This window comes from Solanum lycopersicum, chromosome 8 (assembly GCF_036512215.1).
Source record: "Solanum lycopersicum chromosome 8, SLM_r2.1".
Classification (NCBI taxonomy): domain Eukaryota; kingdom Viridiplantae; phylum Streptophyta; class Magnoliopsida; order Solanales; family Solanaceae; genus Solanum; species Solanum lycopersicum.
In genome coordinates this window covers 17204371-17221414 of record NC_090807.1, presented here as the reverse complement: position 1 = coordinate 17221414, position 17044 = coordinate 17204371, and the positions used below count along the sequence as shown (strand labels likewise).

The following is a 17044-nucleotide window of genomic DNA, read 5'->3' as shown; positions in this document are numbered from 1 at the left end:
ACCGAAGAAATTTGAGCTTGATATGAAGAATCGCGAGTCCCCACCCGCTAAACCATCTATAGAGGAAGCTCCGAAAGTTGAATTAAAAGCTCTCCCACCTCATCTTAGGTATGAATTCTTAGGAAATGGTGACACTTTACCGGTAATCATTGCATCAGACCTGGATGAACAACAGGTTCAGAGTTTGGTGAAGGTACTAAAAAGGTTCAAAAGAGCTATTGGGTGGACCATTGCGGACATTATTGGGATCCTTCCTGGTATTTGCTCTCATAAAATCCAACTCATGCCTGATCATAAGCCGAGTATTGAGAACCAGAGATGCTTGAATCCTCCTATGCAAGAGGTTGTGAAGAAGGAAATTATCAAGTGGTTGGATGCTGGAGTAATCTATCCAATCGCCGATAGTAGTTGGGTATGCACGGTTCAGTGTGTACCTAAGAAAGGGGGAATGACTGTGGTCCCCAATGAAAAGAATGAACTTGTTCCAATGAGACCGGTTACTGGATGGAGGGTGTGTATGGATTACCGTAAACTGAACTCATGGACTGAAAAAGACCATTTTCCTATGCCCTTCATGGATCAGATGTTGGATAGACTTGCCGGAAAAGGGTGGTATTGTTTTCTTGATGGGTATTCGGGGTATAATCAGATTTCTATTGCACCAGAAGATCAAGAGAAAACAACTTTCACTTGTCCATATGGGACTTTTGCGTTCAGAACAATGCCGTTTGGGTTGTGCAATGCACCCGCAACCTTTCAGAGATGTATGATGTCAATATTTTCTGACATGGTTGAGGATACTATAGAGGTTTTTATGGATGATTTTTCTGTGGTTGGTGATTCATTCGAGCGGTGCTTGACCAATTTATCTAAGGTTCTTAAGAGATGTGAAGACTGCAATTTGGTACTAAACTGGGAAAAGTGTCATTTCATGGTGAAAGAGGGTATTGTGTTGGGTCATCGCATTTCAGAAAAGGGCATAGAGGTTGATCGAGCTAAAGTTGAGGTAATAGAGAGACTTCCCCCGCCGATCTCTGTGAAAGGTGTGAGAAGCTTTCTTGGGCATGCAGGTTTTTATCGGAGATTCATCAAAGACTTTTCAAAGATTGCACACCCATTGTGCAAATTGCTGGAGAAAGAATGTAAATTTTGTTTTGATGAATCCTGTCTTAAAGCATTCGGTGAGCTAAAAGAGAATTTAGTGTCTGCGCCTATCATTATTTCTCCGGATTGGAACAGTCCATTTGAGGTAATGTGCGATGCCAGTGGGGTGGCTCTTGCTGTAGTATTGGGACAGAGAAGAAACAAAATCCTTCACCCAATTTACTATGCTAGTAAAGCCCTAAATGAAGCCCAGAAGAACTACACAGTGACTGAGCAAGAACTCCACGCAGTAGTCTTTTCTTTTGAGAAATTTCGCTCCTATTTGCTAGGTACTAGGGTTATAGTGCATACTGACCATTCAGCATTGAGATATTTGATGGCGAAAAAGGATGCGAAACCAAGGCTGATTCGTTGGGTATTACTGCTGCAAGAATTTGACTTTGAAGTGCTTGATAGAAAAGGGACTGAAAATCAAGTTGTTGATCATTTGTCTCGTCTAGAGGATGAAGCTATGAGAGAGTTAGGGGATAAGACTGACATTGATGATACTTTCCCCGATGAACATGTATTGGCTGCTTCACAAGACTTGATTCCATGGTTTGCAGATTTTGCGAACTATCTAGCTAGTGATATTGTTCCATCAGACTTGTCCTTTCATCAAAGGAAAAAGTTCATGTACGATGTGAAGAAGTTCTTTTGGGATGAACCATACTTGTATAGGAGTTGTGCCGACGGGCTTATTCGGCGTTGTGTGCAAGAATGTGAAATGTTGAGTGTATTGGAGGCATGCCATTCTTCACCTGTTGGCGGACATCACAGTGGTATCCGAACCGCTCACAAGATATTGCAATGTGGTTACTATTGGCCAACTCTTCATCAAGATGCTCATGGGTTTGCTAAAGCATGTGACAAATGTCAACGAGATGGTGGTATTTCAAGAAAGCAAGAGCTCCCTCTAAACCCCATTCTTGTGATTGAGTTATTTGATGTGTGGGGTATTGACTTTATGGGCCCTTTCATGAGTTCTCATGGGATGAAGTACATTCTTGTAGCAGTTGATTATGTATCTAAATGGGTCGAATCCATAGCCCTCGCAAATAATGAAGGGAAGAGTGTCACTGCATTATTGAAAAAGAATATATTCTCCCGTTTTGGCACTCCAAGGGCCATTATTAGTGATGAGGGCTCCCACTTCTGCAACAGATTGTTCAAGGGGTTATTGGAGAAATACGGTGTTCGCCATAATGTGGCCACTCCTTACCACCCTCAAACTAGTGGGCAAGTTGAGGTATCGAATCAGGAGATCAAACAGATATTGTCCAAAACAGTGAATGCTAGTAGAACAGATTGGTCAAGGAGGCTTGATGATGCTCTTTGGTCCTACTGGACAGCTTATAAGACCCCTATAGGTATGTCTCCATACCAATTTGTATATGGGAAAGCTTGTCATCTTCCGGTTGAGTTAGAGTATAAAGCCATGTGGGCTATGAAGAAGTTAAAAATGGATTAGAGCGAAGCTGCAGAGCAACGGTTAAATGGGTTGAATGAACTTGATGAATTTCGCTTGAAAGCCTATGAAAGCTCAGCTCTATATAAAGAAAAGATGAATAAGTATCATGACAACAAAATTTAAAAATGAGAGTTTATGGTCGGGGATTTACTGCTTCTATTCAATTCCAGATTGCGCTTGTTTCCAGGCAAACTCAAGTCCAAATGGACTGGTCCTTACACGGTTACCCAACTATTCCCTCATGGAGAAGTTGAGTTGGAAACTAAGGAGGGTGTGCGGTTCAAGGTGAATGGAAAGCGCATAAAAATCTATCTTGGGCATGCTGAATCGGCGAATGAAGTGATCGAGGCATACCATCTTGATGAAGTCTGAGTAATCAAGTGGCCCCAGTCGTGCCGCGACATTAAATCAGGCGCTTGTTGGGAGGCAACCCAATACTTATCATCTTTTTAATAATGGTAGCATTTTTTCTATTAATGGTTTTAAATTTGCAGGCACATCACCAGGAAATTCTGCAGAAAACTACTCCGCAGTAGCCACTGACGGATACAATGACGGACCGTTGCGCATGCAACGGACCGTCGTATGCATCTGTCACACAAGGTACCTATTTCTGTCATTTTGAATATTAGGGCACACACGACGGAACCTACGACGGCTCATCACAAATGCGACAGACCGTCGTCGGGGAACCGTCGCGTGATTAATAAATACTACCCGACCCGACCCGGCTGGACCCTTTTCAAAATCTGACCGTTTATACTCCCCCCTCCATATTCCACCCCATTATTTCCTTATTCCCCTCATCTCCCCTCTCTTTTCAACTTCAACACTTCCCCTCACTGATCATTGCTCCCAAAATCCTCCTAAGCCTTATACTTATCATCCACTAGTCGGTGTTGCTGCTGTAGGTGTCTACCTTGCCAGAATCATTCTCCGTTTGTTTTCTTCTCCATTTCCAAGGTATGTGTCTCTACATTTATACTTATTTATCTTGCATTTTAGTTTTGTAGTTAGTTTTAGCTTAGTTCTTCGTCGTATACTATTTCCTTTATATGCTTATGTCTAAACCTATGCTCAAAATGTTCGAACGTGCCATGTTGATAACCCTAGGCATAGGTGATTTTGCATTGGTAGTTTCCTAGGTAGTTGGGATAGACACATATAGGTCCACAACACCACAAGACCATGTGGGTTCATCGGGGATGCAAAGGGTACCCCCAGTTCTAACACGGCTACTCAGAACGAGACAACGATGACGGACCGTCGCACACACGACGGAACGTCATAGGGTCCGTGTCAAAAGCCCTAGCACCCTGTCCCAACGACGCCTGTGACGGACCGTTGTCTTCACGACGGTCCATCCTGCACAACCATTCTGGTTGTCAGAGACCCTGTTTCTAAGGGTCTCTCAAAATTTTCCAAGTGTCCTACGACGGACCGTCGTCTCCTCGAAGGTTCGTCCTGCATTACCGTCCTGATGGTCAGAGAGCCCTCTGATAAAGGTCTCCCAACATTTTCTAAGTGTCCTACAACAGGCTCTTACGACGGACCGTCGTACCAACGACGATCCGTCCTGCTTGACCGTCATGATCGTCAGAGACCCCTCTGATAAGGGTCTCCCAACATTTTCTAAGTGTCCTACAACGGACTCTTACGACGGACCGTCGTACCGACGACGGTTCGTCCTACACGATCGTCATGATGGTCAGAGACCCCTCTAATAAGGGTCTCCCAACATTTTCTAAGTGTCCTACGATGGATTTTTACGACGGACCGTCCTGCTTGACCGTCATGATGGTCAGAGACCCCTCCTTCAGGGTTCTTTCTATATACATAGACTAAGTACAACACGACGGACCTCTTGAAGGTCCGTCATATCAACGACGAGCCGTCATCTAGCCCGTCGTGTGATACAGTTTCACTATCACTAACACACTATTTTAAATGTTTTATGTTGTATGGGCTTGCTTGTCTTGTTTGACATAACTCGTACTAATAGTGATCCTTTGCAGGTACTATCTACTATGGCACCCAAGCAAGACCGAGCCTACGCACGCGGGCGATCCAAGTCTGTTGCCCCGTCTGCACGCTTGATCATCGGGTTTGATGATGAGCGGGACCCTGAATATGTGCCCCCAGGCACTTCCGCACCTTCCCGTGCTGCACGTGCCCCCAGAGACACACCCAAGACGGTGGCGTCCGGCGTAGTCACTGCCTCCCAGTCTAAGTAGGAGCGCACACTGACTGGCACACCCTCTGGGTCAGCCACAAATGAGGAAGGAGCGTCTGGCTCCTTAGGAGTATCCTGGTCCGAGGAAGTTTCAGGCTCTGCTGAGGTTCCCGCACCCGCCATTGCTACAGCGTCGACCTCGTCTGATGAGGCTGACAGTTCAGATTCTACATCCGGCGCACCAGCCCAGGTCCCCACCCCAGCCTCTGACCAGCCAAACCGGTTGTGCGTCGAAGGCCAGTTTCAAGTTTACTCCAACGCCAAATTCCTGACTGATAAAGGAGTAATGACTCGGACACTCACCTTGGAGCGGCGGGTACTTACAGGGAGTCTCACATCGATGCCGGAGATCTACAACCTCTTCACCAGGCATCGCTTAGAGTGGACAGCCAGTCTGTTGGGACGATACAACGAGGAAGTGGTCTGAGAGTTCTACGCATCCTACGTAGCGACTCTCCGATCACAGATCGATAAGCGGGCTTCTCTCGCTAAACAGGCCCCACTGGAGCGGTTCGAGTCCGGGGCGTGCAGGTCAACATTTCCCTGCCAGCTATCCGCCGGTTCCTATACGGCAAGAGTGCAGATGCTACGCGGACTCCCCACACTGCCGAGTTTGACTACCGCTGGCAGATAGTGAAGGATGGCCATTTCTTGCGCGAGCAGGCACTAAGAGAGACCACCAAGAGGTGGACGCTGCACCTATCAGTCGACGGAGAGGGTGCAGATTGGGTCACTGAACCGAAGGGGACCATCAAGAAGGCCAACCTCACGTTCGTCGCGAAGTTCTTGTGGCTGCTCGTCCGTCACTGCCTTTCCCCCACAGCTGCTGATAACATCGTCACTTGGGATCGAGCAGTGTTGATAGAGGCGATGATAGCCGGATTCGAGGTCGACTTCGCATGGCTTCTCCAGGCAGTTATGCACGAGAGGTCATTCAAGGTCACTACTACCTACCCCTTCCCGTGTATGATTTTTTCCCTTTGCAGGACCGCAGGTGTGCCCATATGGCACATAGATCAGTTGAAGACCCCGCAGGGCACCGTTAACGTCGGCCTCATCAGAGACGAGGCCAATGAGTTGGCCCCATGTCAAGGGCCCCTTCCAGAGCTTCCACCACTTGCTGATGATCTTGCAGATACGGTGGCCCAGGACCGCACCGCTACACAGGCGTCCACTGACACTACCCCGGTCGAGTCTATCCCAGGTAGTAGCCCAGCCCCGAGCTCCTCTCGCACAGCCCCTCTACCGTTACCGGCCCCGCTTGCTAGGGTCCAAACACTGGAGGAACAAATGGCCACCCTTCTGCATCATATCCAGCCGTGGATGCAGAAGTCTATTACTGAGTCTGAAGCGCGTATGGAGAGGAAGATGCAGCGGAAGATTGTTGAGGTTCACCAGCGCCTCGATGCATTTGAGTTGAGAGTGTTAGCCCGCCCAACCCCTCCGGTAGATGTGTTGACTCTTCAGGCTGCAGTCGATAGTCTCCGTGCAGACATCGACACGATCCTAGAGGCGAGAGTGTGGGAGCCTGTCGAGCCTGTTGAGGACACTGTATTGGCGGCCCTGTTTGCTACTTCAGAACTTCCCCCACCTTCCCCTCGAGAGAGTGCCAAGAGGCGTAGGGGTCGATCAGAGGATGAGGCGCGAGCAAGGAAGAAGGAGTGCCGATAGATGGAGGCGCGAGGAGAGCCTCACTTGCTGAGGCGGAGGCACACCAAATCAGAGCATCACAGATAGCGGCTGGGGCATCTAGCTCCCGCACTGTAGAGACAGCAGGAGGCACTACTGATGGTGCGGTTGTTGCTGAGGACATCACTGAGGGTGTCCAGATTGCTGAGGACACAACTGAGGGTGTCCAGATTGTTGAGGATATGGGTTCTGGGAAACCGGACCCACCAGCTTGCTGATCGACGGTGCTATGCGCCACAGGTTTGCTTCACCTACCCCTCTAATCTTTAGATTTTTTTATGCATTGGGGACAATGGCATGTTTTTTTTGTTGGGGGTGGGGTAAATGGAAAGTGAGTGTTAGGGTGAAGTCTGAGTAGCCCAACTCACTATCCTCTTTTGGGGTTTTCTTGCCTGTGTTCTTTTTCCCCAAAAGACTGATTACTTTTTCTGTTGAACCAGAACTTTATATCTTTTGTACATAGTTTAACTCTGAAGCATGATGGCTAAAATGATATCCCGATAAAACTGGAAAATGTTGCATGACTAGGCGTAGTAACTGATAATTGTGTGGCTCTAAACATGAAATAGAGTTACACCATTGCATTACCCTAAATCTTCAAGTCAGACTAGGTGTATGATAATTTGGTATAGTGATGAGATGTCAAGTGAGTGTGAGGAAAGTTGAATAGTCCACTATTTGTAATGAGCTAGAACTTGCCTGGTTAGTCCTGCTAAAAGTAAGCTGTAACAGACAATTGGGAAAGGATCGTAGGCCGTTATTCAATATAGCCCATTTCTATCCTAAATAAAAGAAACCAAATGAAAGTTATCCTTCTTTGATCCAAATAATTTGAGCTTAAAATTAAACCTTTCTTTTTCACCCCAACTGATCTTTTCTGGGAACAATATGTTGGCCCTGGTCCCTCTTTGGACATGTGCACCTCAGCTTATGCCAAAAGCATAAGTTGAGGGTGGCTAATGCATAAACAACCTTCGTTATGGCCCTGACCCGACTTTGGGTATTGTGTACCTTGACTCATGGCAAAGCCATGAGTTGAGGGTGGCTGTTTTGAGGAATGCTCTAGAAAGTGGGGTTGAAAGAACAAAGAGAGAGAAAAAACAAAAGTAAAGTGACTCAAGAACTCGTTAAAAGAAAAAAAAAGAGAAATATTCAAGAATTACAAACAAGAAAAGAAAAGAGTTACTTACACAAATGAAAAAAGAAGGGAAACAGCAAGGTGAAAGAATAAGAGAAACTGGGCGAGATAAAGTGATAGAAAGTGGAATGTTTAGCCGATATGTCAAGGAGGGCAAAAAGTCACTAAAGTATACCTAAATATACCCTACCTGACTCTGAGCCTACGTTACAAGCAAAAAAAAGTCCTATCGTGAGTCTAAGAGTTGTATAGCGAACTTAAGACAGTGAAAAAAAGGGCAAGCTTATGGCAATAGGTATGAATGAGTGTGACTTTGTTCTGAGAGCGAGTGTTGAAATGTAATCCTTATACTCAAACTGAATTCATTGTGTGAAAAATGAGGATTTTGTTCTAAAGTGAGGACACTAGTTGCAATACCGGAATTGTTAGCACCTCAGTGAGAAATTGAAGAGGATAGGTGTTAGTGCATGGTGAGTCTGTGTCATGTTCGAATCCCACAAAATTCAAGCCTAATAGTAATAGAATGCATAGATCTGATGAGGTTAATCGGGATTGATAGACAAATGATTGCAAAGGATAAAACATGAATACTATTGTACAAAGATTGTGTAGAGAGTCATAGTGCGTCACTTGAGGACAAACAACGAATTTAAGTTGAGGGTGTTGATATACCATGGTTTCACGGTATAATTAATACTTTTTCCTTAAGTTTAGTGTGTCCGAAAGCCTTTTTTGTGCTAATTTTGATATAAGTTTCTCTTTGTTTTGCATGAAATCTGTGCAAAGCTGAATGCAGAGATTTTGGGCGAAAAATGCAGAAGAGACCACCTACGGAACTTATGACGGTCCGTCGTGCCTGTGACGGTTCGTAGGTGGCAGCGTAGAGAAGCTGCTGAAGGAAAATGGGGAAGTCTGACCAAGTGTGGGAGAACGAAGCTTGTGACGGTCCGTCATGGCTATGACAGTCCGTCCTGCAGGTTCGTCGCGAGATCAGAGAAGTGATCCCAGTACCCAGATTCCAAGAGTTGAAGTATTTTGAAACGAGACCCTCGACGGACCGTTGTGCCTATGACGGTCTGTCACCCTTGCCGTCGAGGGGAATGAAGAAAGCAGCAGAAGAAATTACACCAAGTATAGGACGACGGAGTCTACGACGGTCCGTCATGACCACGACGGTCCGTCGCGTGGTCCATCGACCCAGCCGCATTTTGGCAGATTTCCAGTAATTAGAATCCTTGTTTAATTAGGTTTTTATTTTTTTATAAATAGTTCGAAAAACTTCGTTTTGGAGGTTAGACTCTGTGAGATAAAACATCATATTATTAGACTTTGTGTTTTGAGAGTTTGATTTTTTTAGAGATTCTTACAAGTGATTTTTGGTGATTAATCAAGCAAATTTTTGGACTTTATTCTTTCTCATTAAAGTAAGTACATAAATTCTTGTTTAACATATTTGAATATTTTGTTTATGGCTATGAGGAACTAAACTCCATAACAAGGGTTGTGGGAACCATAGGCAAATAATGAGATAAACCCTAGCTAAAATAACAATTCTAGAATAGTGTCTTGCATGTATTAACAATTCTTTCGCTTAGAAGTCTTTTTAACGGATGATCAACGTTAGAACTCGCCTTAATGCTACTTGCCGGACCAAGGAGGTAGATAATAGGAAAAGAATTATTAACATAGATTTTGTGTATACTATCTAATAGGCTAGTATTGATTCGTACGAGGTAATAACTTAGTCAAATATCGAATATGACGCTTAATATGAGGTAAAGATAAGGGTTAGGAAAGCAACACACGCAGCCGGACCAAGGTGCGGAGTGAAATTTTCTAGATGTCGGACCAAGGATTTAGAAATACATAACTTATCACTTTGCATGCAAGATACTAGGAAAGAATTGTTATAGTTAGAATTATCAAGTGATGAACCTGTGGGGAACACGTAAACCCTAGTTACTTTATTTAATTGATTAAAACCCAACATTAAAAGTTGTTAAGTGTCTCTTTCAAGTTCGTTAGTTATTTTTACTCATTATGAAATAGAAACCCCCCCCCCCCTTTTATGCTTTTACTTTCTAAGGAAGTCATCAACTGAACAATAGTAATAACAAGTTGAAGTTAAGTCTAGACTATTTTCCTTGTGGGAACGATCCCAACCTCACTAGTTGGGTTATTTACTTGACGCGACCGCTTTACTTCTCATTTGAGAAGTAAGTTTGAGCGTATCAATGACCAATGTTAGAACTCACCTTAATTCTGCTTGCTGAACCAAGGAGGTAGATAATAGGAAAATACTTATCAACATAGATTTAGTGTGCAGTATCTAATAGGCTAGTGGCGATTGGTACAAAGTAATAAATTAGTCAAATATCGAATACAATGATTAATATGAGGTAAATGTAAGGGTTAGTATAGCAACACACGTAGCAGGACCAAGGTTCAAAGTGAAATTTTCTAGATGCCGGACCAAGGATTAAGAGATACATACCTTATCACTTTACATACAAGATACTATGAAAGAATTGTTATAGTTAGAATTATCACCTGTTGGGAACACTTAAGACCTAGTTACTTTTATTAATTGATTAAGCTACAAGATTTCAATTTGTTAGTTGTTTACTTTAATCTAGTTAATTATTTTCATTAATTTAGTAATAAAAACCACCCTTTACTGTCTTTTGTTTTCTAGGGAAATAATTGACTAAATAATAGTAATAATAGAATTAAGTAGTCTGAACTATTTTCTTCGTGGGAACGAAACCAACATCATTAGTTAGGTTCTTTACTTTTTATGACCGTTTTACTTCTTATTTGAGAAGTAAGTTTGTGCCTATCACGTTTCATCATTTCATTGAATACATCTTAGGTTCACTTACTTTTAAATGTATGCTACACTTATGGGTCTATACATACAAGCCATGCGGCTCCATTCATAGTTCTTTTAAGTGATTCATATCTTCCAAAGATTATGTGGTACAAGACTTATGCATCTTGTATGTATGCCAAGATCTCGATTTCGATCTATGTGGGCAGCATTACTTTAAACATTTATTCATGTATGACTTATGTATCAATGCGAAGTTTGGGAAAGGGAACCTAGTTTCGAATCCCTTGGTTAAAACTTGTCTTTTTATATTATTTTTAATTAACCTCACTTCGGCTTGGGGACCTGAGATTGAGCCCTAACGCCAATATTTACTTTCGCAAATTTTTTCTTTCTTTTCCTTTTCGTTCATTTAGGACTGAGAGGTTGTGGTATCGATTCCCTACAACCTCATTTCTTTTATTTTATTTTTCCTTGACTTTTTCGAGTTGATCGTGAGGGTGTGGAATTGAATCCCCACGACCTCATTTTATTTTTCTCTTTAATTCCCTTAATTAGACTAGAGGTCGTGGGTTCGATTCCCACATGCCTCGACCATTATTTTCTTTTTAATTCCTTAAGTCTTGCCGAGAGGTTGTGGGTTCGAATCCCACTCCTCTCATTTCTTATTTTTAGAATTACATTTTCATTCAAGGTCATGGGTTCGAATCCCGCTTACGATGTGCCCGCTCTTACCGCAACCGAAGCAGGCATTAGTGCCCTGTCTGCACTCTCTACTGTGAGCACGACCACACTTAGCACAGTCCTTTCTGGGACACTGCATCTCACCTCCATTGCCCATCTTGGGCTCAGGTCGGCCTGCTCTAGGTGATGTACTCCTCTGAAAGTTGGAGTTCCCTGAACTCTGTTGCCCCTTTTTAAATCTGGGTTGCTCATGGACGCCAAAGTTGTTCCTATTGCCCCCATTGCTAGGACCTGCCTGATCATGAGTCTTAGACCTCCTAGAATCACAAAGGCTCCTCTTCTTTTGTCTATCCTCCACTTGCTAGACATACACCACCAACCTGGAGAGGTCCATGTTATCGTGGATCATCGCAGACCGACACTTCTCCTCCAGATATCTGGTGATTCCTGTGAGGAACCTGCTCATCTCATACCAATTGTTAGATCCAAGGGAAGTAGCATACATGGACAGTTTAACGAACTTTAGAGAATACTTCTTGACTGTCATAGATCCTTGTTTAAGGTTTATGAACTACTCAACCTTGCCCCCCCCCATCTCCCTAGGAAAGAATCTCTCCAGAAAGGTTGTGTTAAACAACTCCTAAGTGACCGGAACTCCGCCCAAAGCTTCGCTATCCTACCACATCTTGCACCAAGTCTGTGAAACATCCTTGAGCTAATAGGAAGCCAATTCTACTTTATCAGTATCTATGGGCCCCATAGCAATCAAAATCTTATGAACCTCATCAATAAACTCTTGGGGATCCTCCGAAGTCTTAGACCCTATGAAAATAGGAGGATTTATCCTCGTGAAGTATCTCAGTCTGTTAGCCATGCTACGAATCGGTAAGTTCTCCCTCTTAACGTTCTGCAGGTTGACCTGGTCAGTTATGGCCTGAGCCTGCATAGTGATGGCCTGTGCCATCTGGGCCAGAGATTTCCGCACCTCCGCATCAGTCAACGCAGCAGGGTTAACCGACATCGCCACTCCTTCAACTTGAGCCTTGGTGGAACCTGATTGTCAACAACACCTGCTCCTCCTCTTCTCTGACCAATAGTTCTCCTAGTATTCATTCTCTGAAAACAACAAGGTATGATGTTAGACACACTCATGACATCAAGAAATAAGACATTAGGAAAAGGCACGATGAGATCATAAGAAGGGAATTTTCCTATGCATCATGCAATCTCTAATTCATGATAGTTGTGCACTTCACTACCATGACTTAGAAACTACTCGATGTGGTTGATGTGAACTTATTATCTTCGGGTCTTAACCTAATGCTCTGATACCAACTTTGTCGCGAACATAGTCTAGACCCCAGACGAGACTGGCGTCGTTGACCTCTCCGAGGTCGCAGACAATCCTACATATATCATCGTTACTTTATCTAAATTAATTTTAGCAGAATAATTTGAACTTTTTGTTTTCTTTTTTCATGTGAAACATATTATACTTAACATCATAGGCGTTCACAAATCAACCAGATGATTTAGATATAATTAAATGAAAGAAGAAGTTAATAATTGCATTAAACGTATTCTTGCCAAAACGACACCAATACAAAGTCTGAAATGAAATGGGAAATGAAACACTATTGGAACATGCTCCACTAGCTAAAGCCTACATCTAAGAAAGATAATAACGGTAAACATCCTCGAAAGCATGAGGGTGTACCAAGTCCGGATGTAAGCTCCACACCTGGATAACTGCAACGTCGCACCGTAAGCTCTAACGTCCACTTGTGCTTCCAACTAAAAGTAGATATTGTATGGGATTAGTACACACTTGTACGAAGTATGGGTATATGCGAGCACACACCAAGGACATGCATGAGTAAGAATATCTCTTTCCTAACATTATGATTTATGGAAAGTCAAGTCAGTAGACTTGCCAAATTTGGATTAGGAAAGTTAGTGGACCTTCCAAATTTTGATTAGAAAATTCATGCCATGAGAGTAATATGCATCAGCATATGTATCATATTGCACACAACACATAACGTCTTACACATAGCACATAACATAGTGTATATAGCACATAATATCTTTCATATTATTTGTTCATATGCCATGAAAATTTGAATCATGGACTTGACATCAAGACTTCCAAAAAATGAGGGCTCAACATATGGGACCTCAACTAGGAAGCCTTCTTTAGCAAACACAGAGTCTGCTTCATTCATTCATACGTACTTCACTTCGTACATTCATAAGTTAGTGTAAATACCAACTATACCTAGGATGTAGTTTAAGACTTATATCGGGTTTGTTGTGCAATGATCAAGAATGACCTAGTGTCATTAATTAAGTCTAGCTCACCACTTGATTATCCTATCCTAATACCTTTGGTATCATTCATTTCATTGTGTGCATCATTTAAGGTTGTCCTCATTTATTCATGGGGAACTTTAACTTTAACCAACATAGATCATGCGAGCATCATGAAATCCAATGTCTCCCCCACACCGAAAAGAGGTTGAATCACCATCTAAAGTGACCCAAAACATGCTAGCGTACATGGGAATTCAACCCCGCCAGATCCCTATATTGGCAGTATAGGTTTGAAGACTAGGATATATAAGGAGACCCATACCCGGCATGCCAGACAATCTCATCTCATGATAGTTACATGAACCTCCGCCCTTCCCGAAAGAAGGCATCACCGCTCATAGCTAGTCTATCGGTGTTCAGCATAAAGTTGCATTACATTCAACTCATACATCATGGAAGCTAGCTTCTAATATGAGGACATAATAACTCAATAGATGATTTCTTATCTCATCATTAGTGTTAAGTGTATATTAATCTCAATACTTTCATTATAGTGTTCATAGAGACTGGTCTCTTCATTAACTTTATACTATCATAGGTAAGTATCTTTGGGTAACATTTACTTAGGCTCATTTGAGATTTCTCTCATCTTTTACATTAGCCTCTTATAATGTTGTCACCACATTCATTAACTTTAACACATTTTCTCTTCATAATTACTCCCCCCTGATTACGTGAATGTTCATTTCATCATATGCTAATGCACATGGCCATTTAGTGTGTTTCACACTCTTACTTAACCCTCTTAGGGTTTCATCATTTCATTGAATACATCTTAGATTCACTTACTTTTAAATGTATGCTAGACTTATGGGGGTCTATACATACAAGCATGAGGCTTCATTCATAGTTCTTTTAAGTGATTCATATCTTCCTAAGATTATGTGGTACAAGACTTTTGCATCTTGTATGTATGCCAAGATCTTGATTTCGATCTATGTGGGCAGCATTACTTTGAACAACTTATTCACGTATGACTTATGTATCAATACAAAGTTTGGGCAAGGGAACCCGGTTTCGAATCCCTTGGTTAACACTTGTCTTTTAAATTATTTTTGACTTACCTCACTTCGGCTTAGGGACACAACATCGAGCCCCAACGCCAACATTTACTTTCCCTTATTTTTCTTTCTTTTCCTTATCGTTCATTTGGGACTGGGAGGTTGTGGTATCGATCCCCCACAGCCTCGTTTCTTTTATTTTCTTTTTCCTTGACCTATCTGAGTTGACTGTGAGGGTGTGGGATCGAATCCGCACGGCCTGACTTTGTTTTTCTCTTTAATTCCCTTAATCAGCCTAGAGGTCATGGGTTCGATTCCCACACGCCTCAATCTTTTTATTCTTTTTAATTCCTTAAGTCTGGCCGAGAGGTTGTAGGTTAGAATCCCACTCCTCTCATTTCTTATTTTTAGAATTACATTTTCGGTCAAGGTCACGGGTTAAAATCCCTCTTAACGTACATTATCCTTTTTAATTTTAACATGGTGAGGCAGGGGTTCAATTTTCACGTACCTCACTTATTTTTAATTCATTATTCATAGCATTTTAAGCTACTTTAACTTGATCGAAACTCATCAACATGTAGTTGGAAATTTTGTAGTTTTTCAGCCTTCTTTTCATCAAAGTTATACGTTAGTTCTTAGGGTAATTCATGGTTCATTTAGAACGTCTTTAGGTGCATTTTCATTGACTCATTTAATCACGAGTTTCTCACTCAAATATGTCACATTACACTCATATGAACATCACGATTTACATAACTTTGTGCACGTAAGAATACAACCATAACATATCATTTTTTAGCCTTAAACCGAGAGTAATAGGTCATGACTAACATTGCACACACATACACATATTTTGGGAAAACATAGGTTGTCATTTATACGATTCCACACACATATTCATGAACATATTCATCACAAAAACGCATTACATGCCTAATATCTACCTGCAAACATACCCAACCTACGAATCAATGGGAGCTAGTAATAGGGACATGCAACGCGGAAACAATCGTAGTTTTTGGATTAGAATTGACTGAATCCTAGGGGTCTCTTGGGAAAGGTCTCAAGAGTAAAAAAAATTCATACCTCTTATAATGCTCAAACCTTGAACGTGCTTCCAAAGAACTCCTCAAAACTCACGCCCAACACCAAAAGCCTCAACACCAAACTCGACGAAAATCTTCTCTTTTTGCCTAACGTCTTCACGTAGCTTGTTTTCTTATATTTTCATGTGAGTTCTTCAAGTGTGAAGAACTTCAATAAATTTTTTGTTCTTGTAGCTGTTTTAGAAATGAGAGAAACATGAAAATGAGAAGTAAAGAGACGTGAGTGAGATGATCGTGATAGATGATAGTTTTCCTAGAATTAGGAGTTTAGTTTAGGACTTAGTCAAATAAGGTTTTGTTAAATGGTAAAAATATGATTTAATTTAATCACACATGAAATGACCATTATGCCCTTACAAAAATCAGATTTTGGATCACTAATTAATCCATTTAATCGACACTCCCACCAAGGCTCGAACCCCAGGGGAGCCTTATTGTGAAAATGGGTTATTTTGGGTCTGCCCGACCCGAACCGAACCTTAATTAATTCCTTAGGGTAACTACGATATTACCCTTGGCCTGGAAAAGACCACTTTACCCCTAGACCCTCCAAACGTAAGGTTGCCCCTTTCAAGTCCGGTTTAGACACACTCGGGTGTAAACTCGTATTCGGGGGCCTAACCTTATGCAACCTGGTCACACCTATATCAACCAACTCACCAAGTTGGTTGGATAGGAGAGTGCATAGGCTCAGGGACCCGGTTCCACACGTATTGAGACGTGGGACCTTGGCCCCTGTATCTTGCTGGAAAGCCTCACCCTCACGGGCTGAGCGCATCCGATGGGGTGTGGTCCATGTGGGTACCCCTAGGGTGTTTGGGTATCTGTTTCTAGGGTCCTTAGTATGTTACTTAGCATATTTGATTTTGGGTTGTTACACATCTAACCATTTGATTATTTCCTTTTTCACCACCTCTTACATTGGTGGGTTCAACCTCCTTTGGTGCTCAATGCTAGGTATGCAATCTTTCTCAAGCTGAATTTTGTGTGTGCAAATGCCTGGACGTATTCCAATTATATTGGCAATAGTCTAGCCAATAGCTTTTTAAACCTTTAAAGGACTCTAACCACAGTTTGTACATGTCTGTCATTTAAATCTACAGCCAATATCATACTTAAAGTGTTGTTAGTACCCAAAACTACATACGTGAGGTGACTAGGCAACTGTTTCAGCACCAAAACTGATGGTTTTTCAATGGGGGGTTTAGCTGGAGGATTTGGTCTATTTTTCATATCCAAGTTTAATTTCTTGGAATCATAAGAATGTGCTCCCATACCCTGTAAAACATTTACAGTTTCTCTGTAATCAGACCAAAAATGTGCATCAAAGTTTATCAACACCGCGGCTAATGTTTTAACAACTATCCTCTCCT

The 17044-nt window shown here is 42.3% G+C and overlaps 1 protein-coding gene across 1 annotated transcript; it reads left to right on the top strand.

The window, feature by feature from the left end:
- Window positions 1-248: 248 nt before the first annotated feature.
- Window positions 249-6518, top strand: LOC138337833 (uncharacterized). The gene is made up of 7 exons (XM_069288265.1): window positions 249-1597; window positions 3526-3577; window positions 4943-5239; window positions 5344-5617; window positions 5704-5776; window positions 5883-6201; window positions 6298-6518. Exons 1-7 carry the CDS (start codon window positions 284-286, stop codon window positions 6516-6518), a joined length of 2550 nt encoding a protein of 849 aa, XP_069144366.1. The 5' UTR covers window positions 249-283.
- The last annotated feature ends 10526 nt before the right edge of the window (window positions 6519-17044 follow it).